General features: G+C 45.6%; 1 protein-coding gene across 3 annotated transcripts in view; it reads left to right on the top strand.

Annotated features, from left to right (window-relative positions):
• The window catches only part of LOC147705976 (protein-glutamine gamma-glutamyltransferase 6-like), a 362,985-nt gene that overhangs the window by 203,826 nt on the left and 140,411 nt on the right, over positions 1 to 18,748 (top strand). For all 3 annotated transcript variants that reach the window (XR_015297612.1, XM_086932433.1, XM_086932432.1), the window contains exon 4: positions 17,778 to 17,896. Coding sequence is in view for 2 of the 3 variants with exons in the window: in XM_086932433.1 (XP_086788559.1) it covers positions 17,778 to 17,896 (119 nt within the window). In the remaining variant the exon portion in view is untranslated. The remainder of the gene's footprint in view (positions 1 to 17,777; positions 17,897 to 18,748) is intronic.

Genomic DNA, 18,748 nt, shown 5'->3' with positions numbered 1-18,748 from the left:
ACCCTGAGATGGCTCTGAAGCTGCGTTTGGGTGGAATTTGAGGCGCTCCTGGCCGGTCAGCCAGATCTGTGGGCAAAGTGGCGGCTGGCTTCTGATTCCTTCGGCCGCTGCTGCCCTGTGGGTTTAGCTGACTTTCCGAACCCGGCGGAGAAGCCCGTGCCGGGCAGTGGAGCCCAGTGGTATGCGGCGGAATTGAGAGGTGAGCGGCGGCTATCATGGTATCCTGCATGTCTAGCCCTGGCGACCTGCTGCCGTTTTGGTGAGGCCGGTGATAAAATGGTGGCCGCGCCGCCTGCATCCTGAAGAGACTGCCGCGACAGCGAGGGGACCAACCGCGTCAATCTGCAACTGGCCCCATTGGGATCCCTGAAGCCTCTCGCATTCTGGAGGGTGCTGGCCTACGCTGGGGAGCCCCCGGGGCTGTTACAGTGCTGCGATGAGGGTCCGGTAGGGCTGACTGCAAGATGGCACCCTCCTGGCTACCGACTGGGCAGCTCCTCTAGTACCCGCCTGATTAGTGCCTAATGCCCTGCAGCAGCCTTGCCCGGTGAGGTGGAGAGGTCTGTGGTGCCTCGTTAGAGGTGAACTAAGTGGGAGTGGGAAGCGACCTGTGTACCTGCACTGCCGAAATGGACTCTGATGGGCTCTCTCTCAACTGGCAGCAAGAGAGTGGGGGTGCCTGGAGAGGCTACTGCTGAGTGACCCAGTCTTACGGCAGTGGATCTCCCCCATTCCCTGCAGAGTGCCTGGAGCGGTGAGTGCACCTGCGGGGCCCCAGGGTGTGCGGTGGCTGCGGGGAGCCCAAATGCAGTGGCACCTGGACTGACAGGCGTGCAATCGAGTAGGTGCCATTGTTTTATATACGTTAGCGGGGGAGGAAGGGGAAGGTTTATAGTGGCCAGCAGAACCTACCCTGCTGGCAGTGCCAAAGTGGACTGAGAGCTGACTGAGCCCACCAACTGACAGATGGGGCCAATTAGGGTGCAAGGACACCCAGACTGATGGGGGCAGTGGAAGACGGTCTGTGCCCTGCCCGCCTCATGGTGCACGGAGAACCCTGCAATACTGGTTGACAGCCTTCCCACTTGCCAGTGATTGATACCGCGCACCCCGCTGTGACAGCGGCGTGCTTGATGTAAAGCGGTCCCTATTTGGGCTGGAACTGAGACAGCTTCGGTCCTGACAGGGCAACCCACTACCCGGCTACCTCTACCAAAGGTGGAGACTCCATTGGCTTGCTGTGACATTACTGCTCTCCGTGGACCTGCAAGGGGACCTCGCCAGCGGTGAGCATCACTGGACCCCACGAACGGGCCCCTGATGGAGAGTTGCCCAGAATACAAGATGGAGATCGCATGGTGGCACGGCTCCCACGTGGAGGCCTGAACTCACGGGAGGCTTCGCCCTGCAATCAGCGGATATTGTCCTTCGGTGAATGGAGGCACTGAAGCTGGTGAGTTTCGAGGTGGGGTGCGCCCCTAGCCCAGGCCGCATTCCTGTGACAGGAGGAGTTGCCCATGGACCGGCAGCCGGCACAAAACATCTACACAGCTCCCAGAGTCTGGCGAACTGGACCTAATGGGGGCGCCAACAGCACCACTGCAAATGCAATGTCCCTGTGGTAAAACGAAACAGGGAAAATGAGCTGAGGAGAAAAATTGGAATAAGAAGCTGCAAGCGGGCGCCAGGAGGCACTGGTCCAGCTGCTGAAAGTTGCGGAGTTAGTAACGAGGGGTCAAACGCTGAAACCCAGTGGGGATGGGCCTAACACAGAAGAAGCGAGGGTTTAGTGCCCTCAGTACGGAACACCTTGGTACCCACACAGATGACTAATAGGAAGTGTTGGAAGGGGGAATGATGCAACCCCCAGGAAACCTACTCTGTCCGACATCATGCAGACAATCACAGCCTCCAGCGAAGTACTCCATGGGAAGATTGATGCAATCAGCGCAGACTTAAGTATACTAAAGGATGACCGTCGTAAACTCAAAGAGAGAGTAACAGCTAACAAGAATTAGTTGGGGGCCTGCCGGACACAGTTCAAAGGAATGCAGCGCTCCCTCACGGACCACGAAGCAAAGATAAAGGTGCTAGAAATGCGGGCCAAAGACAGTGAGGGCAGTTCCCATAGAAACAACATTTGTGTCATTGGCCGGGGCAGGTAGAAGGTCCCAACATAGTGAGCTTCTTGGCAGACTGGCTTCACACAGTGGTGGCCCCAGAAGGATTGTCCCTCGTTCTATGCGCTGGAGCATGTGCACAGGGTCCCAGCAAAACCACCAAGAACGGGGGCCCCTACCCGACCTATTGTAGCACGACTGCTGCATTTCTGCAATTAGGATCACATTTTGCAACAAGCCCGCCAAAAGCAAGGGTTGCATATTGAAAACAGTGCCATAATGATCTTCTCGGACTTTACTAAAAGAAACTCCGTCAGTTGCAAATTCCCTTTGCAATGCTGTTTCCCGTGCGACTCCGGGTGGCAGACCCTAGGGGACCTTGTTTCTTTCAGTCGCCACAAGCGGCCTGGGAATGGTTTGATTCGCGTGGACCAGTGTCCCAGTAGGTTTCTGCATCGAACTCCCCGCAGCAGAGCACTCATAGCCAAAGATCTGGCTCTAAAGCCCCATTGCCCAGGGAGCTCAGCTGGGAACACCGAAGAGTCCTGCAGGCAGTGGTGTCCCATAGTCAACCAACTGCCAGCCCCACATCGAGCGAGAGTGGACTGCACGCAGGACGATTGGAGATGTCACAGGTGATCAGCGACTCTGACATTTCAGAAACTAACTATCACAAGGTCACGCCTCAGACTGCAGACGATTTCATGTGAAATGCTGAACACGGCAAGGAGTAATGCCTTCCACAACAGGGGAGGTACCGAAGATCGTTCCTGCCCACACTCTAGTCTGCAGATGTCCCCATGAGACGGCGATAGTGTGGTGGCAGTGGCTGAAGTCTCCAGCGACCAGGCATGGCCTCTTTACCTGGCACTCTCCTCATAGACCTGAGTACACTAAGCACTGCGGTGCTACCCTTGACCAACCGGTCTGGGGGTTGTGATATTGGACTGTAAGTTGTCCACCCCTTTAGCTATCACTGGATGATGATATGGTTTAGAATTGTTGGGTTGGGGGCTAGCTCTTCGGCATCTGTCCTGGGAAGGGGAGTTGGGTTTTTTATTCAGGCGGGATATGTTTTGGGGACCCAGGCATGTCGGGTGGTTTTAATAGCTGAAAGATTACACCACGACAATGGGATCCTCACTAGGCTTGAAATGCATTTCATGGAAAGTTCGGGGTTTGCACTCAATGGTACGCCATCATAAAATTCGCTCCTATCTAGTTTGCAGGGGTATTCAAAGAGCTTTCCTACAGGAAACCCACACATTGGCGAAGTAAGGGTTGGCACTGCAGGGCCGCTGGAGGGGTCAAACATATTACACCGCTTACTCCGCGTTTGCACGAGGGGTTTTAATTTGGATAAGAGCAGGTATTCTGTTTCAGTGCACTTGTCAAGTCATAGACCCTGAGGGACGCTATATTGTGGTGTCCGGGAAGCTGCATGGCAGGGACCCTTACATAAGGGAGCATATATGAGCCTAATTTGGATCAGCCAGCCTTTTTCTCTCTCACCTATCTCGCATACTGGCGACTGTCCTTACGGGCCCAGTCTTGTTGGGGGCAGATTTAAATTGCACAACAGATGTCATGCTGGACCGTTCCCATCCCCCACTCCCTGATGCACCAGCTCACAGGCTAGCAGCAGTGCGCTGCCGTTGGCAGCAGAAATGGGGCCTGGTAGACTCCTGGAGGGCACAACACCCGGTGACCCAAGATTACTCATTCTTCTCAGCCTTACACAACCTCCACGTCCGATTGAACGCCATTCTGTGGTTTCCAGACATCCACGGGGGAATTGCCAGTAGCCAGTATCTCACGCGGACGCTCTCGGACCACAATCCAGTACTGGTGAGCCTGCAATGGTCTTGTGCGCGACCCAAGATCCCCACCTGGTGCCTGCGTCCCGAGGCATTAGAGGACCCGGGGTTTTAAGGTGACAAGCCAGGAGAGGCTCAGTAATTCTGGAGCTCGGAGACCAACATGGTATAGCTAAATGTGACCAGCAGGGAATCAACAACCTGTTTCTCGACTACTATACCGGCCTTTATAGTAGTCAGCTAGCTCCTACAGAGGAGGAATTGAATGACTTCATGCGGCATACTGACTTGCCAGCAGTGGACGAGGACACAGCAGAATTACTTGGGCGGGCAGTAAAAAATAGGGGAAGTGCGGGGAGCTATCAAGGGTTTGGTCTGCAACAAAACTCCAGGCACAGAGGGCCTCCTCATTGAATTCTAGCTAGCATACATTTATATACGGGCTCCCAGGTTGATGCAGTTATATAACAATGCCAAAAGTGCTGGCTTACTCCCTACGTCCACCAGGGAGGCGGTTATTGTGCCGTTACTTAAACTGGGCAAACAAGCATTTGATAGAACAGCATACCGTCCGTTATCCATGCTCAATTTGGACTATAAAATCCTCAGTAGAATCTAGGCCACACACTATATGACTGCACTAATCCATACTGACCAATACGGGTTTATCCCCTCCAGAAACACTGAGATTGTTGTGTGGCGTCTTCTGTGAATACTAGAAGGGGCCTCCTATGACACTGAGACAGCGACAGTTTGTTGTTGATATTAAGCATGGGCTGAAAATTCGTTACGCTCGCGGAATTTGCGGATTTTCTGCGATTTCGCGATCCGCTAATCTCGCGAAATCGTGGTAAAATCCGCGAATCAGCGGGGGCGAATTTTCAGCCAACCACTTACAGGGTTACAGCAGCAGGTGCAAAAGTTGAAGCAAATTTTTTGTAACCTTTTACAAAAGGGTTACAAAGAAATTAACTTCAACTTGGGCACCTGCTGCTGTAAGCCTGTAAGTGCTTCCTGGCGCCTCGTTGCCTACTTTCAACTATTCTCTGACCCTGCTCTGACCCTTGGAGCAGGGTCAGAGAATAGTTACAAGTAGGCAATGAGGCGCCTGTCATGAAAATTAAACCTCAACAGGAAGCACTGACAGATATAAAAACAAGCATTTGCAATGCAATAGGTCTCGCATTAGGAAAGGTTGCGTAATTGGTCTTGTAAATGACAATTTTTTTTATTTATGTGTTGGTTTTGAAAATAGCTAAATTAATAGCTTTGTCATTTACAATGCCAATAGTTATAACATTTGCAAATGTGACACCTATAGCATTTGTAATGCAACATGTTTTGGATTTACGTTACTTAGATGTATTGATATTACAAATTACAATAGCTTTTAATTTTTTTTATAATTAATACTTAAATAAAGGTTATTTTAATTTATAATGGCAATAGCTTAAACTTTTGTAAATAACTTTTGTGAAGATTATGTTCAGTGTATTTTATTGTGACGAAAATCCAAGAACAGAAGTGAAATATTAACATCTTTTTGTGACATTTGTAATAAAGCTTGAAACATTGAGAGAACATTTTTGAAACAGTTGTTGTTGAATGGTTGCGCAGATTGATGCTGGGGTGGCGCTGAGTGGTGCTGTGGTGGTGCTGAGTGGTGCTGTTGTGATGCTGAGTGGTGCTGTGGTGGTGCTGAGCGATACTGAGATGGTGCTGAGTGATGCTGGAGTGGTGCTGAGTGGTGCTGTGGTGGTGCTGAGTGATGCTGTGGTGGTGCTGAGTGGTGCTGCTGAGTGATAATGTGGTGGTGCTGAGTGATGCTGTGGTGATGCTGAGTGATGCTGTGGTGGCGCTGAGTGGTGCTGATTGGTGCTGTGGTGGTGCTGAGTGATGCTGTGGTGGTGCTGAGTCGTGATGTGGTGGTGCTGAGTGATGCTGTGGTGGTGCTGAGTGATGCTGTGGTGGTGCTAAGTGGTACTGTGGTGGTGCTGAGTGATAATGTGGTAGTGCTGAGTGATGCTGTGGTGGTGCTGAGTGGTGCTGTGGTGGTGCTGAGTGATGCCGTGGTGGTGCTGAGTTGTACTGTGGTGGTGCTGGGTGATCCTGTGGTGGTGCTGAGTGATACTGTGGTGGTGCTGAGTGGTGCTGTGGTGGTTCTGAGTGATAATGTGGTGGTGCTGAGTGATGCTGTGGTGGCACTGAGTGGTGCTGTGGTGGTGCTGAGTGATGCTGTGGTGGTGCTGAGTGATGCTGTGGTGGTGCTGAGTGGTGCTGTGGTGGTGCTGAGTGATAATGTGGTGGTGCTGAGTGAATGATGCTCGGGTAGCTCTGGGTGATGATGTGGTGATGCAGAGGGCAGAAAGACACAAAAAGCAGTCTAACAAAGAGCAGAAGGGCAGAAAAACAATGAAAAAACGAGTCTAACAGAGGGCAGAAGGACACATGAAACCAGTCTAACAGAGGACAGAAGGGCAGAAAAACAAGTGAAAAACGATTCTAATAGAGGGCAGAAGGACACAAAAAACGAGTCTAACAGGGGGCAGAAAGCCACAAAAACGAGTCTAAAAGAGGACAGAAGGGCACAAAAAACTATTCTAACAGAGGGCAGAAGGGCACAAAAACAAGGGAATAACAGAGGGCAGAAGGGCACAAAAAACGTGTCTAACCGAGGGCAGAAGGGCAGAAAAACAAGGGAAAAATGAGTCTAACAGAGGGCAGAAGGGCACAAAAAACGAGTCTAACATGGGGCAGAAGAGCAGAAAAAAACAAGGGAAAAACGAGTCTAACAGAGGGCAGAAGGGCAGAAAAATAAGGGAAAAACGAGTCTAATAGAGGGCAGAAGGGCACAAAAAACGAGTCTAACAGTGGGCAGAATGAATCCCGCCCTGCGTGTTTGTCCACGAAGATGCCACCTTTTTGTGCAATACCTCTACTCAACTGGAGTACTTTCTACTGTCTAATCAGTAAGTGCTCCCTCGTTGGGTAAATGTATAGGGGCAGATTTACAATAACTGGCGCATCCCCAGGGATGCGCCAGTTATTGTGCGCTGCAGCTCCGCCACCCATGGTGCACCGCATTTACAACGCGGCGCACCATGTGGCAAAAACGGCACAGATGCGTCAGGCATCTGTGCCGTAAAAGCAGCGCATTGCTCTGGGGGACCCTATCTCCCCAATGCTGCGTCAAGCCTTGCGTCTGCTTCACGCAGGCGCAGGGTTTTTTACGCCGCATTGTCCTAAAAGTGACTGAGTGAAATCTTGTAGATTTCACTCAGCCACTTTCAGGAGGCGTTCCTGCGCAGGAACGCCCTCCCCTGCGCCGGAATGCCTCCTGATGGCGCAGGGCTTTACAGCGTGACACATCCCTCACAAAAGTGACGCAACTGCGGCGCAAAAGAGGCGCAGGCGGCTTGTAAATCTGCCCCATAGTGCTTTTACTACACTGTAGCTGCGTAAAGGGCCAAAAGATGTGTCTCCAGTGACCATGTGTGCCTGAGCCTGTGTTACAGGCACACATGGTCACTGGAGACACATCTTCTGGCCCTTTACGCAGCTGCAGTGTAGTAAAAGCACTATACATTTACCCAATGAGGGAGCACATACTAGATTAGCCAGTAGAAAGTACTCCAGGGCAAATCGCTAAAAAATCCTCGATTTTGCGGAAAAATTTGCGAATTTGCGGATTTTTTTGCGATTTTGCGGGGAAATCGGCGATTTCTCGAATTTGCAAATTTCGCCCATGCTTAGTTGATATACAAAAAGCATTTGACAGCCTGAAGTGGCCTTACCTATATCATGTGATGCAGAAAATGGGGCTGGGTGATGCCTTTGTGAGCTGGACTGCTCTCCTGTATACAGGCTCCACTGGCCGAATTAAAACCGGGGGACTCATCTCAGGGTCTTGCAGGGTGGGAAGAGGAACGTTTCAAGGGTGCCCCCTTTCCCCCCTGTTGTTTGCTCTGGCTATGGAGCTGCTGGCAGCGCGGTCCAGATCTGGGCCGCCTATCGGGGCTTAGTGTCCATGGGGTGACTCACCACATAGCGCTGTATACAGATGACCTGCTGCTCTTTCTGGCTGACTCGGGGATGGAGTTTGTTGGGGCGAAAACCCTGCTTCAGGCTCTCAGTAGGGTTGTAGGACTCAAAGTGAACTGGACAAAATCCTGCCTGATTCCAGTCAAAAAGGGCAGAATAGGCCAACAAGACTCAGAGGGAGTGGTCTGGGAAGACAGATGCCTGACGTACCTAGGAACACGAATATACCATGAAGAAGACGACATCCTGGAGGGTAACATAGGGAGGGCCATAAGGGGGACGAAAAGTAACTTGGACTTCTGACGTTCCTTGCCACTTTCGGTTGCGGGCCGTGTGGCACTGCTTAAAATGGTCACCCCACCGTGTTTATTATACTACTTTGGTACTCTACCGATTTGGATCCCGGCGAAGTACTTTACACAACTCTGGCCCATGGTCACTGGGTTCCTTTGGGGCGCGGGCAGACGCACAGTGGCTCTGACTACTTTCATCTGACCTAGAGCAGAGGGGGGCCTAGCAGTTCCAGATTTTGGGACCTACTATTTAACAGCACAATGTCAGTGGCTAATGAAATGAATGGCCTGCAATACTAGAGCGGCTGAGGAACAGTGAGAGGATTTTGGAACCCAGCAAATATTGGCCCGCATAGTCCTGAGCTCCCTGTTGGAACTGAAACCCTTCCTACGGAGCTGAGCATAGCGCGAAAGTGCTGGAACCGATACCTGTGCAGGGCTAAAATTAAGCGCCCTTATGCTCCAGAAATCCCATTATTGATGTGTAAGGCCTTACCAAATGGTGGCAATTGGTTGAGACTGCAGAACTGGGCGGACCGGGCGTTGGCCAGTATAGGACACCTATACGAGTAGGGCACCATGCTCACATTCAATGATCTGCAAGCTAGGTATGACCTTCTGCTGTATACAGCACTTACTGTGGCTATCCCAAAGCACTGGGGAGAGGGCCTCAATGAACCAAAGATATCAATGGGTTGCCAATATGGAGTAATGGCAGCAGGCACATTCAAAGCAGTGACGTAACTATACAGGCACATGACTTTGGAGGATTTACTTCCCCTGACTGACTTGAAGCTTAAATGGGAAGCTGACCGTGGGGAAGATATCCTGAGAAAACTTGGGGGAGTAGGTGGAAAGAGCTTGGAAGAGCACCAGGAATGTAAGATTCCAGTTAGTACATTTCTATATCCTGCACAGGGCTTATCTAACCCCGGAAAAGCTTAATAAGTATTTAAATGTAAATGTAAATGTAAATGTAAATTATCCAGCACCTCGGCGGCTTGCCCCCGATGCAACGCCGAGGGGGCATTCTTTAAGCATATGTTGTGGGACTGCCCATTTCTAGACAGTTACTAGGAGAATTAACAACAATACTGACTAATGTCACAGATAGGGAACTGGAACCGTCCCTGAAACACTGCGTCTTACATTGGTTCCCTCATATGGGTGCACAGACATAATATCGAGTCCAAAATATCGTTTGGACATAATATCGAGTAAATAATATAGACTGGACAAAATATCGACTGGACAGAATATCGACTACAAAAATACAGTTTTTAAGGCAAGTGAAGTAATATCGACTGTATAAAATATAGATAGCAAAAATATCGAATTTTTAATAATATATCATATTTTATAGTGTATTTTTATGTAATAATATGTGTGAAAAGTGTGTATTAATGTTATAAATAATTTTATTAAAAGGATTTTGTTTTTATAATAATTGCGTAATGTAATTGTGTAGCGGGTTGTGGGTTTATAGGGGAATAGGGTGGGAAGTAATTTAATTATAATTAATTAAATATGTAAATTAATTAATTGATATTAATTTAAAATTAATTGTTAATTAATTTATATGTGTTAATTAATTTAATAGTAATTGCAAAATAATTAATAATAATTGATTAATTGGTAAATATGTAAATTGTACTAATTTAATGCAGTAGCGGGTTGTGGGATTATAGGGGAATAGGGTGGGAAGTAATTTAATTAATAATAATTAAATATGTTAATATATTTATTGATAGTAATTAGTAAATAATTGATAATTAATTTATATGTGTTAAATAATTTAATAGTAATTGTTAATAAATTTATATTAATTGATTAATCGGTTAATATGTGATTTTTACTAATTTAATTATTACAACTACGCTTTCCAACGCTTTCCTTACTGTTGCATCCAATGGAGTTGGAATAGTAATTTTAACCCCTATGCTATCCAACGCTTTCTCTACTGTTGCACCCACTGGAGTGGGAATAGTAATTTTAACCCCTACGCTATCCAACACTTTCCCTACTGTTGCACCCACTGGAGTGGGAATAGTAATTTTTACCCCTACGCTATCCAACGCTTTCCCTACTGTTGCACCCACTGGAGTGGGAATAGTAATTTTAACCCCTACGCTATCCAACACTTTCCCTACTGTTGCACCCACTGGAGTGGGAATAGTAATTTTAACCCCTACGCTATCCAACGCTTTCCCTACTGTTGCACCCACTGGAGTTGGAATAGTAATTTTAACCCCTACGCTATCCAACGCTTTCCCTACTGTTGCACCCACTGGAGTGGGAATAGTAATTTTAACCCCTACGCTATCCAACTCTTTCCCTACTGTTGCACCCACTGGAGTGGGAATAGTAATTTTAACCCCTACGCTATCCAACGCTTTCCCTACTGTTGCACCCACTGGAGTTGGAATAGTAATTTTAACCCTTACGCTATCCAACGCTTTCCCTACTGTTGCACCCACTGGAGTGGGAATAGTAATTTTTACTCTATTGTTATTGTAAATTAATAATATTGGCTATTATTTAATTATATTTTGTTACTATATATATATATGTTTTAAGAAATATGATAAAATATTATTTTTTTTGTACTTTCATTAATTATTTAATTATCATTAGTTAATTTAAGTATTCTTAAGTATATTTTAGTACTTAGTTTTTAATATTAATTTAATTTAATAGTGTTTTTATTAAAGTCGATATTTTTTACAACTATATTTTTGTAAACGATATTTTAAACTCGATATTTTTGTACTTACCTGTTTGTAGATAGAAACTCGATATTTTGTCAGTCGATATTTTTGACACAATATTCTTGCAGGTCGATATTTTGGAATTCAATATTATTTCAGTGATCCCCTCATACGTCCAAAAATAAAGTCACAAGTAAGTTTCTTGATTTGGGTTTACTCCTGGCTAAGCGTAATATCACTATGCATTCTAAGTGAAGGGGAACCCAAGTGTAGCGCGATGGAAAGCTGAGCTCCTTAAATGGGCTGAATGCGAAGGAGTGATTAGATTACAGATAGCGAAACGCACAGGGAGCGAGAAGGCGTTGGAAATGGCGAAGGCCTGGGAGACATTGGTTGTAGCACTCAAATCCCCTGATAATAGAGATGTTATCACCTCAATGGGAGGCCCCCCAGTCGACACAGGGTAATCAGTGGGCAAATTCAGAGTTCCGGGACCTGACACCCTGCCTCAGGAGAATTCATCGAAACATTACCGAGGCGTGCACCCCCACAGTGATTCCCCATCTAGGGGGATGCCCGCCAAGCCCTGTATGGTTCTATCATATCCCTGATCTAGAAATACGTGACACTCCTGGGAGGGAGGGTAGTTGGAGGGGGGTTGTTGGAGGGTAAGGGGAGAGGGCAGTTTGGGGGCCAGAGGCTGCATTTTCCACAGTTGCAAAAGGAGCTGACTACAAGAACTGACGCAGAGCCGGTTAGCCGAGGGGCGCACCTCAAACTCCAACTGAACTGCCACCTTATGAGTTCTGTTTTGCTCTACTTTTGTTCCAAGTAACTTTTTTTATTGTTTATTGTTTTTAGTTAATAAAAACCATCACAATACAAATACAGGTTAAATACATTTTAAAAGGATGTTACTCCATGTTCATTAAAACATTAATATATATTAATATATCACATAACATGAGTTATAATACAGTTGTATAAAATATATTTAGGGCATAATTACAGGTACTTTGCAGTTTTCAACAAGTTATTTGTGTTGGGTACGCAGGTGATATAGAAAACATGTTTCTACGGTTCTTGTTGTTGCGAGATACCACGGCCTATATTCTTTGTATGAAACTCAATAAAGTTGGTTTAAAAAAAAAAATCGGATAGGAGCAGTTCTATCCCAGACCAGTAATGATGGTCATGAACAACCTGTTACTTTCATAAACCGGAAGTTTCTCCCGAAGGAGCAGCATTGGATTGCCATTGAGAGGAAAGCCTTTGCTGTAGTTTGGTCCCTGAAGAAGCTGAGACCATACCTGTTTGGTTCTCTCTTTCTTGTCCAAACTGACCTCAGATTCCTCTCAAATGGCTTATGCAGATGAAAAGAAAAAACCCCAAATTGTTAAGGTGGTCCATTTCCCTACGAGAAATAGACTTTATGGTGGAACACAGATCTGGGACTGACCATGCCAATGCAGATGGCCTTTCCAGGTTCTTCCACTTAGAGGATGAAGACTCTCTAGAAAAAGGTTAGTCTCACCCTCTTTTGTTTGGGGAAGAGGGTCATGTAGGAAAGGGCCTCTTTTGACATGATTAGCCCCCTCTTTTTGCCTGATTCATGATGTAAACCTCGAACTCTAAGTGCGCTGGATCCCTGCTAACCAGGTTCCTAGTGCCAGATCTTTTTCCTAAAACTGTACCACAATTGGCACCACTTCACCCACCCCTGTAAGTCCTTAGTAAATGGTACTCCTGGGATTTCAGGTCACATCTTCAGGATCTCGGGTATTGCCACATTTTCAGATATCCGAGTGAACTTCACTTTTAAAGACAGTGGCACGTCTCTTGATGCAAGTCCGGGTGGCTCAGGGAACGCCTATGCTGATCATTATGTAGCTGCTGTACAGCCTAAATCCAGTATTTACTCAGACGGTGGAAAAATAAAACTCCGGAAAAGGAAAGCTGTCAATTTAACTTTATTGCCATGCGCAGAAGAGCAAACGTGGTTGGCAGATGCAGTACAGTTGTAAGATAACGTGCCGTGACTCAAAAATATAGCTCCTGTGTAAACACAATATGGCGGCACGTTTATTACGTAATGCTGGATGGCTCTGGGGACACAGCTGCCCTAAACGTCACAAAGAGCTGAAGGAAGGTAGGCTTCAGGCGCTCCTCGCGCACTTTTAAATTCAAGGTGACAGTTAAGCATTTTGACATTATATTGCGCAGTGAAATCCGAGTTAATTTAAACATGACTCGGAATACTCCCACTGTACACACACTAAGTGCAGATGACGGTGCCTTTTCCAATATATAAAAAAAAACGCACTTGAGAGCTGCGCCGGCATTGGACCGAGATCTTTATCAGGCAGTAACACTCTCGTACACCAATTCGAAACGCTGCATGAGCTTTCCTTTTTTAAAAAAACAAGTGCTTTACATCAGTTTGACACCTCATCAATTTGTAAAAAAATGTAGAAAGAAACCTTTGTGTCATGCCAAATAAACTGCACGGAAAGATCCACCAGATGGCACTTGTTCACCACACTTATGCCTGAACACGAATAAGCAATCTCTTCCAATGACGCTTATTCATCACACTGCCAAACACAGTACATAGCTGTTTGATTATAGATAGGCGATCACATCCACCGCATGCTTGAAGACAGGAAGCTTCACAGTTAAAAATATTTGAAACACTGTAATCCACGGTTTGACTTGCTCCTCACACAGTCACGCTATCTGTCACAATAATAAGTTCATTTAGATCAAAATCCTGGGTTAGTAGGCTGTCCGTTGGAAAGGGACACTGGTGGGACTTACCAGGGTTGTACTCTTGTTCTCTTGTTTTCCGTTTCAGCAGAGATAACCTTAATTCGTTTTCAGTTTCACAAGTTCTAGTTTCTTTACTTCTTTACCATTCTTGCACGCTGTAAATTCTTAATAGTTCTCAAAACGTCGCCAAATGTTGTGGGTAAAAGAAGATATAACTCCAGAGGAAGCCAGGTAGTTTACCCAAGATGTAGGTTTATTTGCAGATCAATACAAGTTCCATGTTAGTTTCAGAGGATAGTCATTAGGGTAAATAGATAATCATTTAAGGTCCCACCAGGAGCTAGGTGTTAGTTGCTCAGCTCACACTCATCAACTGTCATTCCACACAGACACACAGGCACACTCACATTCTGAACTCTCTGACATCACGCACTCCAACATTCCACACAGACATAACACTCACTCTGGCTGAGCAACTGGAAAGGAGGAAAACCCAAGTACAACAGTATGCAGGGCATGGGTACTAAAGAGGGTCCTATAGAGGCAGCAACCCAAAATGTGCCACCTAGGGACCCCTCACCAACGCCATGCAAACTTCCATTGGAGGCTGCGTGTCTCTGTGCAAAGAAAAACTAGAGTCAACATGGCACTCAGCCTCATGTGCCATGCCTCCATGCACTGTATGAGTTATAGGTAAGTCATCCCTACTGCAGACCTTAGAGCCCTAAGGCAGGGTGCACTACATTCCATGTGTGGACATATCTGCATGAGCAGATATGACCCTACAATATCCAGGCCATTCTTGGATATTGTAAGTGCACAGGGAAGCCATAGAGAGTACACATGCTGCATACTTGCCATTGCTAGTCTCCTTACTCCATGTGGGCTGCACTGTACTAAACATCTCGTCTTAATAAATCCTCACTGATTCCAGTGATGAATTTGTTAATAAATGTGCACAGCAGGGTCCCCTGAAAACATAACAAACACCGGTGTGGTATTTTACTAGTCTTATCCAGCCTGCCACCTCAAGACTTGTTTAGTAGCTCATGGGGTTTGAGCGAAAGCTCTCAGAGGCCACAAACAGAGCCTGCATTGGGCGGAGGTTCTTCACACCTCCTCCAGGCTGGAATGGCTTGCCAGGGCGGGAAGGTTTAAAGACGCTGCTGCCTTCGACATCCAAGCCAGGCATCTGCGGATAGTAGAAGATGCCAATCCCCCCCTTTCCAACTTAACTTTTGGCAGAAGGAAAGGCAGTAAAATTAGTTAGATGAGGAGGGGTTCCCACATTCAGCCAGCACTACCCTTATGGTATGGCAAGCGATGTGGACAGTACTTTTTCAATTCCTCCCTCTTGAGATGGTAGGAAATCAACCTATTAGGGATAGGGTAGTGCCCTTTCTGACAGGAAGTGGTCACTTAGAGGGTGTAGACACCCTAAAGGTAGATAGCCCATTGCCTCCCCCTTTACCGCCCCTAAATTTAGTACTTACGTGGCATCCCTGGACCTGGCAACTTCGATTTGACGGCCCTAGGAAGAGCAATGGAAAAAGAAGAGCTGTTGCAGGAAATTGATGCCAAACTCTGCCAGCTGCTTCCAGGACTCCACCTTCATGGCCTGCTGTCTCGTCCTGCAACTGTGAAGTCTTTGAGAACCACAGAGCACCTCCAATCTTCGACCAATTGCCGTAAACCTACTTTGAAGTATAGGAGCTACTCCCATGCAGCCTGCAGGCACTAAACTGTTAAGTCCAGTTTACTGACCTGCTGCTCCCCAGCGACTTCAAAGCAGAAGCTCTGGAGGGTCAGATCTGTCTCTCCTCCAAGTGTGTAGACACCAGAACCTACCAGAGTCATGCCTTGCCAGTACTCCGGGTACCGAACCACATACACCGAAGACAGAGAAAAAAGCATCCAAATTGGACTCCAACTGCCCAGGGTCATACCTTGCCAGTACTCCGGGTACCGAACCAACTACACTGAAGACAGAGAAAAAAGCATCCAAATTGGACCCCAACTGCCCAGGAAGAAAGCACCCGTTGAGGGACATTGAGACCCTTGAGATGCCCTGCATGAGTGGCCCAGCTGTCCTGGAATTGTGTCTCTAAGCTGTCTGCTACTGACCGCGAGGACATCTTAACACACACTGCTTGGCTGACCTATCTGCTCTCCACCCCAGCACATTAGGCCTGGTTACTGACAAACCAGATCTGCTCCCATGGTCCTGAGGCCCTTGCATCCTGCTCCCTCGAGTGGGATCCCCCGGGCATACCTGTGCAGTGTGTTTTCAAGTGGCCCCCTTCTTCGTAGCCCATCAGCTAATAACCACCTAAGAACCCGGCTCCTGGCCGAATCTAGGATTCTCCAAAGAATCCATTAGTTGTTCATTGGAACTTGCCCTGCTTCTTACCTGAATCCAGAAGGTGAACCTTGAAATCCAACTGTATGATTTTATATGCATTTTTTTACTTTTTACAATTGATTTCAATGGTGCTTAATTGGGCACAAAAATTATCATTTTGCAAACTTTGAAAATTCATATCTTTAAAAGTACTTACTGTAGAATGAAGTTCTTGGTCCTGAAAAGTATAAAAAATCAGTGTTATTTTTGGAAATTGGTCTCAGAGTTATTCTTGAGAGTGTGTCTAATTTATTACCTCTGTTAATACCACAAATGCTTAAGACTGCCCTCTAATAAGCCTAACTGCTCGCCCACACTAACACAAAAGAGCATCAGTATTATCTACTGTAGCCTCTGTATACTAATAAGGTATCCACTTGACTCTCTGCACGGTGTGTACTTCTTTTAGTACACTATATAGATAGTATACTAGCGTAATACTGTTACCGCTGGTTGTTCTTCCATGTGTCACCATCATAGCAGCCAAGAGATCTCACAGAGACCGTGAGAAGAAATTCCTTGGTGTGCTGTGGAAAGCTCCCAGTGCATTATTGACATTTTCAACATGAGTCTTGGAAATATTTTCAGGACTCTCTTAGGTTCAGGGAAAGGCAGTTGTTTGGGAGTCGAGCCAAGGTAGAAAATGAGGAAAAGTGACCAGAGTCCTGGATAAGAAAGGAGAAAGAGTAACTCTTAAAGGGCAGAATCTACCTTCATTTTTCCCCCCTGAAGTGTAGACAGGGAGTAGAGAGCTTGTCAAGAAAGGGAGAAACTTGTAAGCTACCACAGATTTTTCCTGAAGCAACTCTTGCTATATCAGCAGGAGCCACATCAGAGCAAAAAGACCCACTGCTTGTGCAAGGAATTCAAAACTTAGTCCGCCAGTGGCAAATGGACTACAATATTTTTAATCACTCTGGGGCCGATTCACAGAATTAATCTGAGATAAAATCCTAAACTTTCTACTTTTGGTATTCACAGAAGACATTTAGTAGTAGTAAAGTTAGGACTCCTAACTTTAGCATTACAAATCTGAGATAAAATCCTAAACTAACTACTTTTGGTATTCACAGTTGGCATTTAGTATTAGTAAAGTTAGGACTCCTAACTTTACTACTACTAAATGCCTTTTGTGAATACCAAATGTCGTAAGTTAGGATTTTGTGTCAGTTTAGTAGTAGTAAAGTTAGGAGTCCTAACTTTACTAATACTAAATGCCTTCTGTGAATACCAAAATTAGTAAGTTTAGGATTTTATCTCAGATTAGTTCTGTGAATCAGATCCTCTATGTCTACGGATGCTATTTGGGACGCCTGCCTTCTCTGACCATTGACTATTAGCCTGATATCTTCTGCAAAGTTTGTTTCGCATTTAGGTGTTTGTTTAAATCAAGATGGCTGTTTATAAAAGGGTATTGGAGAAATGTTAAGCTATGCAATTTCTGGAGTCCACACACTCATTTTATTAGCACTTAAATTCGTAGGATCAAATATTACTTACATTTAAAGAAGACAGTTTGATAGGAAGCAAACTCAAATTGAAATGCTTCAAAACAAAAAAAATTGATAAAGAAGATATTTGCTGGTATTGAGTCTGACCGTAACACTTCTTTTTACCTGTGTTTCAAGATGACGATGTCTTTCTGGATGATGAGGAAGCAAGGCAAGAGTATGTGCTGAATGACAATGGAATAATATTCTATGGACTAGAAGACTTTATTTTGGATCATGGATGGAACTATGGACAGGTAAGTGAATGGTGTACCTAATGAAAGAGCAACACAAAAAATATGAGTGGGCCTTATACAGCACAGAGGCAGTTTCAGCCAATTTTCCATATCAAATGATTCTCATTCGCTAACCATTTTCCATCTATATAGCCTAGACAGCAGTTAGAACATTGATAAATTATATATCAGAACTATTGAAATTTACCCGTAAATAAACAGCTTTTTTCAAGGGGCCAGCAACTAAATGTCATCCCTGTTGACTTAAAAACGCGAGCAAACATTGAGAAAAGAGACAAACTGGAAACCTAGCTTGTTAACTGATTACAACTATTACAATACAAGCAACAGAACAGATGGCAGAGGCTAATAGAATCGGCACCCAACACGTGAATAGTGTCCTCTTATTTAATTGAAGGTGCACAAAAACAAAGAGTACTCCCCCCTACACTCCCCGCGGTGTAGGAACAAATCTTGCAAATTTGATACAACAGCAAAAATGGTTCAGCACTCTATAGACAAATTAACAATACTTCTTATCACAGTCCACTTCAAATAAGTGTTGAGAAAAAGTAATTGCACATAAGTAGTAGTAGTAGCTTTATTTCGATATATTAGTCATATCATAAAAGCAATACAATACAGAAAATATATTAAAAATACAATACATTTTAGCATTTTGTTCCTCAGTTAAAAATATTCAAATTGACCATTCCTAAGATACAAATAAATTGACAATAAAACAAACACAATGTGGTTTAAGGGAAATTCATTTGCAAAAAGAATTTGATAACAGCATGAGGATAACAATAGTGCCAATATAGTTCATTTTAAGGGAGACTCAGTTGCCTGGCGGATCTGATCCGCCAAGCC

The sequence above is a fragment of the Lissotriton vulgaris genome, chromosome 7 (assembly GCF_964263255.1).
Source record: "Lissotriton vulgaris chromosome 7, aLisVul1.2, whole genome shotgun sequence".
NCBI lineage: Eukaryota > Metazoa > Chordata > Amphibia > Caudata > Salamandridae > Lissotriton > Lissotriton vulgaris.
Note: the sequence above shows the minus strand (reverse complement) of the source record. Positions and strands in the feature narration are given on the sequence as shown.